The 16295-nt window shown below is 35.7% G+C and overlaps 1 protein-coding gene across 1 annotated transcript in view; it reads right to left on the bottom strand.

Annotated features, from left to right (window-relative positions):
• Window positions 1–16295, bottom strand: part of TMEM241 (transmembrane protein 241) — a 164785-nt gene that overhangs the window by 89980 nt on the left and 58510 nt on the right. Inside the window, exons 8-11 of the mRNA XM_023496205.2 lie at window positions 11877–11925; window positions 10906–10951; window positions 9779–9814; window positions 5713–5747 (exon numbers count right to left, since the gene is read on the bottom strand). Of these exons, the coding sequence (XP_023351973.1) occupies window positions 5713–5747; window positions 9779–9814; window positions 10906–10951; window positions 11877–11925 (166 nt within the window). The remainder of the gene's footprint in view (window positions 1–5712; window positions 5748–9778; window positions 9815–10905; window positions 10952–11876; window positions 11926–16295) is intronic.

The following is a 16295-nucleotide window of genomic DNA, read 5'->3' as shown; positions in this document are numbered from 1 at the left end:
AGGGAGGGAGAGAAAGAGAGCAGAAGAAAAAAAAAGAGCAGAAGAGAGCTGAGGAGGGGAGGAGAAGAGAGAAGAGAACATTTTTCAAAAGAGCTTTTTATGAGGTGAATGGAGTTGCCTTTTCTGTGAGGAATAAATTCCACAGGCATCCTTCAAAGTCTTCACATTTAACCAAGAGTGCAAAGAAGGAATAAGTTACAGACAATGTTGTGTTCATTTTACTTCAAGGTCCAAAGGCTACATTTATTTCTACTGAAGTAAGTTCATTCTTTTAGTTCCACTTAGTGGAATAGGAAATACTCACACATATTGGCTGTGTCCCTCTATGGAATTTGAACTCGGTCACAGACAATAAGTCAAGAGGTTTAAAAAAATGTTTTAAGCCCTTCCAAATATGTACAGAGAAAAAGAACTGAGTATTTCCTTCCAAATCTGGAATTTTTCTGTCTCTGAAGGGTCTTGCCTTCAGATCTTCAGCCCTCAGAAAATCTGAGTCACTGATGGATGGATATATTTTCTGAATAATCAAAGTGTTGCTTCCTAAGTAAAATTCACAAGTTTGCAAGTGTTCCACTGATAAATCTGGATTAGATATTTGTTGTAATGTGTACACAGTAATCCTTTAACAAACTGATCAAACCTGTAAATGCATCTGTAAAACAGCATAAATCACAGCTAAGTTCACTGATATTCTTAGTGATGTTTAGGGCTCAGGAAGCAGAACAAAAAAAAAAAAATTAAGGCAATTTTCTTAAGATTAAAGAACCACAGAATCTCTAAGTTGGGAGAATTATCGGCAGCTACCTAGCAAAAGTCACACTGGAGAAAAGAATCCCTACTATAACACATGCAATACATGTGACATAGCCAGCCTTGGTCTGAAAATTCATAGTGAAGATGAGCCCCTTACATTCCAAAAGAGCAGTCCATTACACTTTGGGAGAGTCCTAATTGTTAGTATTTCCATATATAAAACCTAATTTGCAACTCCCACTCATTGGTCCCACTTCTGTTCTCTGAGACCAACTGAATTCAGACCCTCTTCCAAATGACATCCTTTCCAAGTACTTGAAGACAATTATAATGGGTTTTTTTGTCTTTTTTTCCCCTAGGCTAATGATATGACCATTTACACACATCTGATACTAGTGCCTTTTCAAGCACTTACAACTGTTCTTGGACAGTTTTAAGGTAGTTAAAATACTAGTAATTATCCTAATTCTGGAAAATGACTTATTTACAAATAATAATATAACAAATAATAATAAAAACATATCTTGTTTTTCCATTACCTGAATTTCTTTCTGTATTTATCCCCTTCCCTCCTCTTCTAAATAACCATCCCTTGTGACAAAAAAAAATGCTTTATAGGAAAATAGAGGGGGTAAAATAGAGGAAAAATTAGCAAAACCAATCAATATGTCAAATTTGAAAAAAAAATGCAATGCCTCACACTGGCAGGACTTCCCATCTTTGCAAAGGAGTAAGAAAAAATATTTTCAAAAAAAAAAAAAGAAAAAATATTTTCTCCTATCTCTTCTTTGGAGCCATAATTCTATAACATTCACTTGGGGAAGCAAAGTAGTACAGTGGATAGATTACTAGGCCTAGAGTCAAGAAAACTCATCTTCCTGAGTTCAAATCCAGCCTCAGATATTTATTAACTGTGGGACTCTGGGCAAGTCACTTACCCCTATCAGTTACTTCATTTGTAAAATGAGCTGTAGAAATGGCAAAACACCCCAATATATTTGCCAAGAAAACCCCAAATGGAGTCATTCACTTTTGATTACATTGTGATATCTGTTCATTGTATTTATATTGTGATAGTCATTATATATCTTTTTCTTCACTTTCCTTACTTCATTCTATATTGGTTCATGTAAGTCTTTCCAGGTTATTCTGGAATCCATTGCCTCTCACAGCCTTCATGGACATTTTGTTTAGCCATTCATTCCCCAATCAATGAAAGTGATTTGTAATTGATAGGATCTATGACTACTTATATTTAACAACTTAAGTTGTTAAGACTGAACAAATATGGCAGCTATTGGCCAACTTTCCAATGATGAACCTTGTGGAACTTATCTCAGTAGGTCTGTGGACGACAAAAGCATACAAAGTCCACTGCTGGACATGTATCAGCTGAGGCTCACCTGGCTTAGCAGGACTAGCCAGGATCATAGTTCTCTGGCTTTTGAAAACTTAAGTGATTTCATTGTGAAGTAACAGAATAGAGTTTTTAATTGATGTAACTCTTCAAACAGGTAGATAATAATATCCCTATCTAGATTTTAAGATAATCTGTTATTAGTCTTTTCAATTACATCATGGAGGTAATTTCAATTTCATCATGAAAAAAATCAATTAATTGATAAAACTCAAGTGGCATTATAATTGTTCCAAAAATGTTTAATGTTATATTAAATAAAAAATAAAGTATCAAAATTATATTACCTCTCCCAAAAGAAAAGATATATACTTAATGGCATGAAATAGTACCTTTAGACAACATAGAAAATGGTATGAAAATATGATCAAGAAATAATTTTTAGAAATAAGAAAACAGGAAAAACTTTAAAATTACAAATATAAAAATTCCTTATGTAAAAAGAGAAGACTAGGCATTCGAAAGATATGACTGCTAGTCCTAGCCTCTGCATAAGTTTATTCATTTTTAGTATGGGAATAACATCACTTTATTTAATTGTTTTACATGACTTCTAGGAGAATTTCTGGTATCTATCTCATTTCTACTCAATTCTACTCATTGCTATTAACTATATTCCTAAGCAAATGCAAAAACTTACTTTTTCCTAGACTTCTCCATCCATTTAATCAATCCTAAATATCCATGTTAAATTACCACTCTACGTCTAAATTATTCAACAGATTATGCTACCAAATAAAATCCAAACACATTTTTCCCTAAAACTCAAGACCTTTGCAGTATACAAGGTCAGCCTTTCCCAATCCCATTCACTTATTGTTTCCCAAGATGAACACTATAATTATAACCCATATAGTCTAATCATTGTTTAGACAAAGGTATAACATGATTTCCTGGCTTTGCACCTTTTCCCAATCTAATTCTTCTATCTGGAATGACTTCCTATCCTCCAATTTTTGTCTTTTTATAAAAATCTATTTTATTTTTAATTTATAAGATAAAATAAGAATTCCCATAATGTAGTATAATTTTTAAAAAGACTGCACACAAAACTGAAATTTTATTATATACAACTTACATTTACATATGTAATAATTTTCTTTTTTCTTTTTTTTTCTTCTCTCCCTACCTAAGAGAGGGCTACCATTAAACACAAGTATGGATGTGTGTGTGTGTGTACGTGTAAAATTATTTTATATATGCTTCTATTTATCAGTTCTTTCTCTCAATACAGATAGCCTCTTTCTTCATGTGTCCTTTGTATTTAATTTGGTTATTTACAATTTAATTATTCAGTCATTCTTAAAACAATATTGTATGCAATGTTCTCTTGGTTCTGCTCATTTCTCTTTTCATTATTTGTTGCAAATCTTTCCATGTTTTTCTAAGATCGAGCTCATCATTTCTCATTACACAGTAAATTGGGGAATGATTCAACAAGTTGTAGAATATAATTATGATGTAATAAATACTACTAATTTTGTCTCTCAAAATTTCATTAATTCCTTCCAACTTCGATTAAATAAATACACCTTCTACACAATGGTTTCTCTGATTCCTTTTTAAGTGTCCTGTTTTATTACCAAGTTCTTCCCATCTAGATCAGAAAAGAGAGAGTTGGAAGTCCACTGGGACAGAGAGCTACTTCTTCTGCAGCCATGATTTTTATTCACTTTCCCAACTTTAGGTGCAGAGGCACAAGCCCAGATGAACAGTATCAGATCTCACTGAGGATGTGAGAGACTGAGAAGTCTCCTATCCCTATATTTGCAGCTTCTACTTTTCTCTCATTCCAAAACCGTTTTCATGGACTCTTGAACCATGACTTCCCCTTCCAGTGAGTTGGACTAAATGACTTGTGAAGTGGTTTCAACTCCATGAATCTATGATTGAACTCCATGATCCACAGAGCTGCCCCTCTGTGAAAGGTCTTTAAGGAAGATAAATAGCCTAAATTGGAAATTAGCATCTGTATAAGTTTACTCATCTATAAAATGGTAGCACTGCCTTCACCTGTCTTCAGAGAGAATTTCCTTTCATTTCAGATTATACATGGTAAAAGGGAACAGAAACAGTGAAAATAAATTAAATACAAAAGTGATTAAAAAAAAAATAAAACCTCATCACAAAAAATTCCTCCCTGCCCTAATGCTTTTACTAGAAATGCCAACAAATTACAAAATGAATTAGTTTAGCTTTTAGCTAAACTTGGAAGGAAATGCTCAAGGACAGTAAACTGTCCAGAGGGTGGGCTAAGAAGGGGTGAAGAACCCAGCAGAGAGCTGGCTTCATAAGCAAGTAAGAATGGAGAAAAATCTAACCACTTCCTGTTTTCCTGGGTCAGGAAGTTCTACATTGTTTTGAATTGGCTGGGTTTGTACTCAGTTTCACACTAAAAAAAAAAAACAAAAAACCTCTTCACCTAGGATCCCTAAGGCTCCCTTGACTTTCTTCTTACAGTTAAACATTCACAAGCATCAAACAAATCAACCTCAAAGGCAGGAGCCAAAATATCTCTGAACTGCAAATACCCTTAAGGATAATTGAGAATAGTGCTCTCCAAACATGTTAGGGTGCCAGAGTAAAGTGCTATCCCTTCTTCCAGAAAAAAAAATTGCTCAGAAAAGCACAGGTTTAGTGAAGCTGTATCCCTCCTTCAAAAAATTGCTCAGAAAGGCACAGATTTAGTGAAGCTATATCCCTCCTTCAAAAAAATTGCTCAGAAAGGCACAGATTTAGTGAAGCTGTATCCCTCCTTCAAAAAATTGCTCAGAAAGGCACAGGCTAGCATCATGATGTAGAGATGTACATCATTTTAGTAAGGATTATCTGATTTAACAATTTATGTGAATTTTTTTGGCAGTCAACATACTGTATTACTCTGCAGACACGACTGTATTGATTGAGCACCTGCAGGCCTGTGTCCAAGGCTGGTCAGCAGGGTGAGATCACCTTTATTTTGTGAGAGCTACAGCTGCAGATTGGCAGGATGGACCATGCCGTGGTCACCTTCAAGATGCTGTCCAAGCTATGAGGTACTTTCTCTCTACCCCATGCACAGCTGTAATTTCAGCATCAGGAATAGAAAATGCATAGCCATTATCCTTAAGGAAATAATGAGTATTGTCTTAATGAGCTCTAAAGCACTGGTCACAACAAATAACAGTGTAATTTCTGGCTCTGGTGCTACTCCAGTTCTCAACCACCGTGGGCATTCTGGGAAGTCCAGGAAAGGGATCATATTGCTGTAAGCCATTTCCCAATGCCATCATCAGCCCAATATTTTATTGTAACCAAGAAACCAACAACACGGCTCAGCTGTAGGGCTAGAAAAAGCCATATAGTCCAATACTTTGAAGATTTTACAGATAAGGAAATGAGGATCCAATAAGTCTGTGATACACATCAAGTCCCATAGGCATTTAGCGGCAAAGCCAAATCTCCAGTCCAGGACTTGGGATCACAAGTCTGCTCGGTACAGGATATCTATACATAAAGAAATACATAAAGGTACATCAAGAAATTTGTAGTGCTAACGTTACCTGTGGGATGAGATGCAAAGGCCAACAGAACCACGCTAAAAAAAACAAACAAACAAACAAAAAAAAAAACAACAAAGTGTTATATATAAATTCAGTAAATGAATGAAATCTTTAACCTATTTTATGAGGCAGCAAAGTTTTCCTCAAAGCAAATTCTCCAAGGCAACAAATTTTTATTAACCATATATTACATTCTATGGCTTAGCACAGTGATTAGCCCATAGTGTGAGCTTATTAATTGCTTTTTAACTTGCCTTTACATATCATCACTTTGCCTAAACATGCTTTATCTTCTTCCCATTTACTGAAAGAGATGAGAAAAATTAAACAATCTTATTTTAATGTGCAAATTAAATTACCACTGGCCCTACATCTTGAGTTCTACTCCCTATTCCTAAGTTTCCTGGCTGGATTCAGTGCTTTTTTTCTCAGTTCCTCTTAATAAAATACCCAAATAATCCATCATCAATACATGCGGTAACCAAGAGACCAACATCACAATGACAATTACTGCTGAACTATAGAACTGGAAGAAGCGAGGTAGTCTAATCCAGTTGTTAAAAATCTAAACATAGGCAGTCTCCAATTTACTGGTGAGTCATGTTTCAATTTTTTTAAAATTATGAACTTGACCAACATCAATAAGCATGAACAATCTCATGTACAAAGAAAATTTTTAAAATGAACGCATAAAGCCATAAATCTTTTTCATTCTAGACAACTTGGTTTTTATAGTATTTTTCTGAAAGTTTCTGTTAAAGTTCCTTATTTAAAACTTGGAATACACTATTTCAGAGAAACAATTTTACATGGAGTAGTTAAGTAACCAAACCTGTCCACATCTTATAATTAACTGTATTTTTAATCATCCTAGCCTGAGTTCTAGGTCCTGGCTTCAGAAGACCAATAGGTAGAGGAAATTCTCATCATCATAAGTAGTTATTTGGCTTATAGAACTGTGTTCCCTTCATATGTAAAAATGTTTAGTCAGAAAGGTAAATTATGAGCATGGATTACTGTAGAAAATGAAGCAGCCATTATCAATTGTGACTCAAAGGAACTGAAACACTGGACAAGTAAAACATGGACAGCATGTTCCCAGCATCTACCACAATGCCTCAGAAACCATTAAAAAATAATATGGATTGAACTGAACCAAAGGTGCAAAAAGTCCCAAGTGAAAATTTCTCTCCTTGGGGGTGGGGGCAGGGAAAGAGAGGATGAGATCTGGCTAGGGTACCCCAGCAGAGGCAGAAGCAACATGAGGGTACTATTTCTACCAAGTTGGATGAAGAAAAGGCAAAGTTAAAGGGGAGGGATAGCATGATACACAACATCATACCAGCCCAACTTTGCCTTACAGCTTTTAAGACAGAGAAGATAAGGCTAAGGGGGTATTTATAATGCTATTATTCTCATTGTAGGATAGTTGGAGAAAAGAAGGCAAAAAAGGAGAAAAAAAAACTTTAAGGAGTAAGTAGCCCTAGAAACTATGATTATTGAGCCAGAAGCCCAAAGTCAGGAGAAAGAGCTTGATGAGAGAGGTAGTTCTCTAGCCACCACTGGAATTTTACGAGAACTAAATTTATGGTATGTACATTCTTGGCAGAAATCTCTCTGAAGTCTATAATTTGAAATTATACACAACAGCTATAGCCATGGAATGATAGGATTAAATAATGTGTTAATTTGGAAAAAAGAACACACCAGAATATGGAACCCATTTCTTCTCTACAAAGTAAACAATAAACTCTCCCTATGCTAATACCCAATAAATCTTCCTTCAGATATATCCAAGTCTTTTTGTCATACCCAGAAGAAAATTCCTATGTTTCTTTTGGGGCTTTAAAACACCACCATCTCAAAGAAACTCATCTATAAAATAAAGGGTTTGGGCTGGATAGTCATTAAACTCTAAAATTCTCTGATTCTGAGATCCCCCTGGAAAATTGTTCTCCCATTTAAAAGTTATAGACTGAGTAAGGCCAGAAGTATCCTGGAAAAACCCAGACTAAGTATTAGTCTGAAAATAACCAGAACACTAAAATTTCTCATGCTCATTATTAACTGCCAATTAATTAAAAGTTCCCAAAACCAAAGTCAAGCTTTTTTTTTTATTATTTTGTTTTAGGTAGGAGACAGACTTATGATTTCACTGATTTGGGAAACTCTTAAGAATAAAAATCCTTTCATCAATGCAAATATATACCTTATAGTCTAAGAGAATTGCCTAAAACATTAAGACTTACTCTTAGTCATATAGAAAATACGAATCAAAGTCGGGTCTTCCTGGTTCCAAGGCCAGACCATCGGCCACTACTCTATGCTGCTTCCCCACATTATTTCTACCATATAACATAACAGTGAATCCAAGGGGAGAACTCCCTTCTCATAGCTATATACTAACTTCTTGCTATATGTACGCTCTGCTCTTCTTTCTTCCCTTCCCTCTCTTCTCTACATCTTTTTTATGTTCCTAACAATTGATCAACACTCACTTTAGTAGCTAGTCCAGAATAATTAAACAGAAAGATTCAAGGAATAAATACTCCCTCAAAAAGAGGGGGGGTCACTGGACTAAAATTTCAGAAACTTCTCACCACTTGTCTCTCGCTAAAAAAAATTGGGAACTCAAACCAACTTCTCTGCCTTGGCAAGCATTGCCTTGAGTTGGCAATGCAGAAGCACGGATGACCCATAAATCCAAGCATAATGGAAAACTCTGGATGCTCATTCCTTCTGTGCTTTCAATGCCAGCAAGAAGCCAAGCAGTACCCCCAGTATTGATTCACACATTTTCATCACTTGTGCCGAAAGAAAAGACTTGGCAATAGGATTTTGGCTTGAGCTGGCTGACCCCTTAGTCTTAGCCAGGAAGCTGCAAGGATCAGGCTCACAGGCAATAAATATATACATGATAAAATAAAGGAATGGGTAGGAAATGGGAAGAGAGCACAGGGAAATTAGCTATGGGTCAAAAAAAAAAAAGCTTTAAATCTTCACTCTTCCACATCCTTCATTCCTTTGATGTTTGATTTGGCTAGAAGTTTTGCCTGAAATGGTACAATGTCAGGGAAGCATTTTAAAAACAAAATTTTTAAAAATCCTGAGTTTTTTATAAAAATCCTATGAAGAGGCTTTCACTACAACATTTGGTCAAGGTGGATCAGATGCAAGTCTTCTATTTGGTACAGTGGAAGCTCTTATCCATGCTTGTAACAAAGCCTGATGTTTAAAAGGCATTTTTCAATATAAATATTTAATTGAGTATTAAGTTTACCACAAAATGAGAAAAACAGTTCTCTTTGGATGCAGGAAACAAGGCTACTCACTCCAGAAATAATGACTGATCAAATGGGCAAAAGGTTCATCTCCAACTTGATTCTGTTATTACCTCCGTGTGATTGTAAACTTTTCTGGATTTCCCCAAACCAAGTTAACTTGGTTTCTTATGCTGGCACCCACAGTGGACAGTGGGAGACATATCTTTTATCTACAAAAAAGCCATACATATTAACCTGTTCTCCTACTATATAATTTTAATTTCTGTCCTGCTCCTAATTGATTAATTTCTTTGAACTAATCTAGTGAAAAAGAACAGTGACTCAAAGTGTATTCTTTTCAAAATGTGACTGGAAAATGTTTTTGAAACCAATGAATTGAAGAAAAAGAAAACAGGACTGAACGTGGATCACAACATAGTATTTTCACCTATTTGTTGTTATTTGTTTGCTTTTTGTTTTCTTCCTCATTTTCTTTCATTTTTGATTGGATTTTTCTTGCACAGCATAATAAATGTGGAAATATGTATGGAAGAATTGCATATGTTTAACATATTTTGGATTACTTGCTGTTTAGGAGAGGAGATGGGGAAAAGGAGAAAAATTTGGAACAAAAGGTTTTGCAAGGGTGAATGTTGAAAATTATGCACATATTTTGAAAATAAAAAGCTAATCTGGCCTCAGCCACTTAACACTTCCTAGCTGTGCAAGTCACTTAACCCCAATTGCCTCAAAAAAAATAAAAAGAAAATATTACAAAAAGATAATGGAGTTAGTAATTTTACCTGAATATGTAGTTTAAGTATTGCTGGTCAATGTCACTAGACAATGAACGGGAAAAAGGAAAACATAATGGTCAATATGTTTGCCAATATAAAATAGTCATACTTTTCTACTAAGGCATTATTTAACGGCATATTGTTATAAATGAGCAACAAGAGTAATAAGAGGACTTTCAATGCAAACTAGCATCTGGTTTGTTTTTTTTTATATCAGTGTAGTAAATTCCCAGTGAAGAAGTTTTATCCTCATCAATGCAGATTACCACATGCTCTCTGAGCACTGAGAGATTGAATCACTTAATCGGTATCACCAAACCAATATGTTTCAGAGGTGGGTGACAAGATAAAGAACATCCTAACTCTGGGACTGACTCTCTATTATGTCACACTTTCTTTCACCTGGATTTTCAAGTATTTTTTGTTTTGTTTCAATCAAATCAGATATGCTTTCACATGAAGAAGGGGGAAAGGACAGAGGGTACCACGGATATTATATAAAACAGATACAGTTTTGTGTGTATATGTGGTCTCCTGGGAATAAGACCCAGAGAGTGTGCAAACCAAATGGAAACACCAACAGTTGAAATATAGAAGCTATCTTGTGTTGGGAGAAGTTAATTTTTTAAAAAATCTGGAAGGAGCATGTTTCTTTAGGTTAATCCAGGAAGAATCATCCAAGGCACCTCTCAACAAAACTTGATTCTGTCATCTAACTAAACTGACAAAAAAAGTGACTAGTTAGAATAACCCCACCACGTATACCAAAGGTTTCATTAGATCCAGAGAATATAGCTGATGGAGGTTTCTTTTTTAGTTGTGGCCAAATTCAAAATAAAAAACATGGAGAGTAATTATAGCCTCTATAAACTAGAAGTTAAGTTCATGTGACAGCTGAAAATTATAATGGATATGTGATAGGACTATAGGTTTTCAGACAGCAAGGAGAAAAAAAGGAGAATAACCTTTGGTACCTAAATCTGTCACTCCCCCACAATTCTATGCAGTGGAGCTTTGAATCCTCAGGTTTATAGGTTTGTAGTTATTGGGATGAACTTTTGCAGTAAATCATTCTTTTTCTTTACCTTCCCCCCACAAAAATATAAAAAACAAAAAAAAATTCCAAAATTTACCTTAACACACTGGATTTTTGGGCCTTGTGAAGTATTTTGTAAGACCCTGTAAATAAAATAAAACACACCACTACTACATGTTCATTCTGATAAATAAACTAAGCTCATCGTCATGGAATAGGCAAAAGGTTTGGAAGGACTCTCAAGGTGAGAGTGAGATCCAAAAGGGACTGTATGTACTATGGCCAGACAGATGGGTACCTATCCTGTTTCTCAAGGTCTTCAAGAGATGTCACAAACTATGCTACCTCATTCCAGCTTATAAACTAACTCACAGAGAATACTAAACAGGGAAGGTTAGTCATTCACTAATACAATGGCCAACAAAAGCTGAACTTCCCTTACATGTTTGCCATGGTAAACAGAAACATACAGCACCATTCAGATTCTGGACAGGGGACAACTAAATCAGAGGAGCATGTTTTCTCACAATACAATGCGTCTCAAAACATGACATAAGCAAAAAAAACATTAAATGAGACCTTTATTTAACCCACTCTGGAATTTTCTGGTATGTTAATTGAAAGAAAATGACCTTGACATAAACCTCTGTGCATATTCCCAGGATTTTGAGGAAAGACTTGCCAACATTCCATAAGTTGGTCTGGGGAAGTAAATCTTAAGTCACAATATCTTAATTAAAGTTTTCCATGAATGACAGGAAGAGGTAGTCGAGACTGATATAATTGAGGGAAAATTCCAAAGAAGCCAAAGCAATTCAGAAAACCACCAGTGAATTTTGACCCAATATTTTGGTGTCTGGAGTCCGATCCAATACAACTCTACTTCAATGTCTGGAGTCTGATCCTTCTTTTGTCCACAGTTCATCTAACAAGTAGGTGTGTCCTGGTCTTTGATCTGACTCCTTCCTCAAAACTGTTTCTTCTTTCTTTCCTCTTCTATTCCAAATCTTAAATATCTTCCTATTATCAAATTTTTATTACTTTTTCCTGCATGCTTTTTAAACTTACCTACACACAACAAGTGAATGGCAGCCCAGAAATATCCAACCGGATCAAACTGTAACAAATGACAAATAAACGAATTATTTTAAACAGAAGCAAACATACACCATATATTGAAGCCACAAGGCAACAGTGTGGTGACTACAGGATGTTTGACATGTGCCAGAAGTAAGGGTGGCCAGGACAGATAAAGCCTTAGAGACCCTCTCCACTTTCAGATAAAGCCTTAGAGACCCTCTCCACTTTCTGTAGGGTGGTCCCTAAGGGAAAACTTTCAGGTCTCCATATTTCAAAACATACTTCAAAGTTAAATGTTTCAGTTATCACTCTCTCACCCTACCTGAAGAGAAGGGGGAATGGAATAGCACTAATAAGTGCTAAGTAGGCACTGTATTAAATGCAGTTGGATGACTCCCCTGAGTCACTCTTGGGGCCATATACCCAGGAAACTTTAAAAAAAAAAAAAATGCTGTTTTATATAATCTCTATAGCTCCCCCTGCCTAAGTTTCTCCTTCTTTACATGAAAACTTATCTTATTTGAATGCACTATGTTCTCATTTGATCCTCATAACAATCTTTGAAGTACGTGCTGCTATTATTTCTGTTTTATAGGTGTAGAAACTAAGGCCAATAGACACCAAGTGACTGGGGTCAAAAAGCTAGTAAATAAATATCTAGGGCTGATTTTGAACTCTGGTCTTCCTGATTCTAGGTCCCATCACTCTAATCACTGAGTCACATAGCTGCCTTTCAAAGTAGCTGATTGAAAGGCTATCATAACTTCTCCATGAATCACAGAAGAATGTGTGCTGCATAGGACTTCTTCAGCAGTTTTCTATTTCAGGGGTGTCAAAAAAGAAGATAAAATGCTTTCTCCATCACAAGACTATTGGAAATGGCCTGAATCAGTTCATTGTTGAAAAGACCCATGTCCATCAGAGTTGATCATCGCATAATCTTGTTGCTCTTACAATATACAGTGTTCTTTTGGTTCTACTCATTTCACTTGGCATCAGTTCATGCAAGTCCTGGAGAGACTTTCTGAAATCATCCTACTGATCCCAAGATTCATTTTTATAAGATTTCGAGTTCCAAATTTTTCTTTCTCCCTCCTGTCCCTTCTTCCTCTTCAAGACAGCAAGCAATCCAAAATAAGTTATACATGTACAATAATGTTAAATATATTTCCATTCTAAAGTATTTTCAACCTGGGGGAATCATTAAGATTTTTGAGGATAAATAGACTTTTGATAAAAAGAACCATCCACATTCAGAGAGAACTATGGAGACTAAATGTGGATCAAAGCATGGTATTTTCATCTTTGTTCTTGTTTGCTTTTTTTTTTTCTTTCTCATGTTTTTTTTTTCCCTTTTGAGCTGATTTTTTCTTGTGCAACATGAATACGGAAATAGGTTTCGAAGAATTGCATATATTTAACCTATATTGTATTGCTTGCTATCTAGAGAAAGGAGAAAGGGTGGTTAGAAAAAAATTTTTTGGAACACAAGCTTTTGCAAAGGTGAATGTTGAGAAGTATCTTTGCATGTATTTGGAAAAATAAAATACTATTAATTTTTAAAAGCTTAAAATCTTAGTAGTAAAAAATAAAATCTTACCTTTTTCAAGGAAAAATAGATTTGGGGGAAATACTCATGTTAACATACCTAAGAAGAGGCCATACAGCTACTGCTTTAAAAACTCAAAAAAATAAGGAACCCATCACTTCTCATCTCAGCCTATTTTGCTTTTGGATAGCTCTAATTATCAAGAAACTTTTTTCTGACATTAAACCTAGAATAATCCATTTGCAATTTCTATGACTTATTTCTGGTTTTATCCTTGGAATCCAAAAAGAAATTTTTCTATGTGACAGCTCTTCAAATATCTGAATATATCTGAATATAAGCATCATGTCTACCTTCCTATGTTTTCTCTTCTCCAGGATAAATATTCTTCAACTTATCTTTATATAATATGGGCTCAAAGCCTTTCACCATCTTTTGTCCTCCAAACTCTTTGCTGTTTTATCAATCTTAATTTAACTTACTTAAATTAATTTAACAATCTTAAACTCTGGCATTCATAACTGAAAACAAAAATCCCTAAGAGGTCTGATCAGGGCAGAGAATAGAGGGATTGGCCCCTCTTATTTCTAAATGATTTACCTCTCAAGACCAAGATCACATTAGCTTTTTATGGTTGCCATATCCCATGCTGACTGATCGGATACTTCACTGAAATTCTCATTTCTTTTTTAGATCAACTTTACCAACCAGGCCTCCTCTCTCTTATTCCTATGAAGTTGGGTTTTTTGGACCCCAAGTGTAAAACTTTACATTTATCTCCATTGAATTTAATAAAAATAACTATTTTATATAGTGGCAGGAACTATGTGTAGCACTTTGCAATTATTACCTTATTTGATCCTCCCAGTAACTTTAGAAGGTAGGTGCTATTATTATCCCTATTTTATAGATAAATAAATTGAGCAAACAGAGATGAGGTAAATTGCCCAAGGTGACAGACATCCAGATTTGAACTCATATCTTCTTGACTTTTGATCCAGTACTCTACCCAAGGCACCCTCTTAGATTCAGTCCAGTCTTCTAGCCCATCAAAAACTTTTTGGATCCTTCCTGTCATCCATTAGCTCTCCCTCCCAGGTTTGTGCCTTCTTGATGCTTTTTTGGACCAAAGTTAAGCAGTGAGCTTAATGAGCTGCTTAGGAGTCAGGGAGCCTGCAGAATTCCCCACCCCAGGAAGAGAAAATGAGAAAGAGAAAAAGGGGAAACAGTCTAGTTTTCAAAAAGAGTTTGATTTAGGGCTTTTATTTTATATGGTATTTGGAGAAAGGTAGAAATATGCTGCTTTCTTCTCTCAGGAGTGGAGGACTCTGAAGCTGATCTCTAGATGGGTACAATCATCCCCATTTTATAGTTGAAAAAACTGAGGCAAACAGTAGTTAAGTGACTTAACTTAATCTTTACGGGAGATTTGAACTCAAGTTTTCCTGGGTCCAAATCCAGCACTATATCTACTACAAATAATAATAATAATAATGATGATGATGATGATGATGACTAACATTTGTATAGCATTGAGAACATACCAGTGCTTTGTAAATTATAATTTCATTTGATCCTCAGAACAACCCTGAGGTGAGATGGGTGCTACTATGATTCCCATTTTACAGATGAGGAAACTAAGGCAAATAGAGATGAAATGATTTGTCCCAGTTCATGCAGCTAGTAAATGGGAGGCTAGATTTGAACTCAGATCTTCCTAATTGGAGGCAGCTATCTGGCTCAGTGAATAGAGCACTGGATCTAGAGTCAGGAAGATCTGAGTTCAAATTTGGCTTCATATTTACCAGCTATGTAACCCAGGACAGTTGGAGAAGGAAATGGAGAACCACTCCAGTATCTTTGCCAAGAAACCCCCATGGACAGTACTGATGAGTTATGGTCCATGGGGTCACAAAAAGCTGAGCAATTGAACAACTCCCTAACTCCAGACCCGGAGCTCTATCCACTGAACACGTGAGCGCCTCTCCTGGGTTTCTTCACTGCTTTTGCTCTCAGGGTAGCAAATAAAGTGAAAATACTTCCAAAAGTCAACCGAAGTTACCAGAGCCATGTAAAGTGCACATGGTTGGGAGGAAGATGAGGATTGGGGAAAAACAACCTGATCCAATCTCAGGCCGTTTCATTTTAAGACTCACTGTGCTACCAAGAAGCAACACTGGACATGGAAGCAGAAAGCGTATGGCCAAATCCCAGCTGGAGAATTGGCTACCTCTGTTAATTTTAGCCTTTGCTTAAGCACACTGGGCCTCCATCTTTTCATGTGTAAAAAGAAAGGGGAAAAAAACCCATAGTTAAAAGTCCTTCCAAGATCTCCATCTACAACCTTCTTATTCATTCCCTCCTCTGTTTTCCTGAGTGCCCACAAATACAATAAGTAGCAATCATGCTCCTTGTTATCAGATTGCCACATTAGTAGACAGGAAACGGACAGGGGAATATGTGAGAAGTTTGGAGGTTTGTTTGTTTGTTTTAAGTGCAAACCTGATGTTTTTTAATGCAACAATAATAGCTAATAGGTACATAGTACATATGTAGTATAGAAGGCTTACAAAGTGTTTTCCGTACTACAAGCCGACAAGGATTGTAATGCAATTTTATTATTCTCATTTTACAAATGAGCAAACTCAAATATAGAGAGAAGAAATGATTTCCTGTATCTAGTAAGTAAAATCTCTGGGACTCAAAAACAGAACATCTAAGTCTACTGTTGTTTCCACAATATTTGTCAAAATTCTACAAGCTAAATCCATCCTAAGTAATCAATAATCAATCAATTAATTGGCATTAATTATGTGCCTGTTATACCATATATGCTAGGCACTGGAGATAAATGTGTG

This window comes from Sarcophilus harrisii, chromosome 1 (genome assembly GCF_902635505.1).
Source record: "Sarcophilus harrisii chromosome 1, mSarHar1.11, whole genome shotgun sequence".
NCBI classification, from domain to species: Eukaryota; Metazoa; Chordata; class Mammalia; order Dasyuromorphia; family Dasyuridae; genus Sarcophilus; species Sarcophilus harrisii.
Note: the sequence above shows the minus strand (reverse complement) of the source record. Positions and strands in the feature narration are given on the sequence as shown.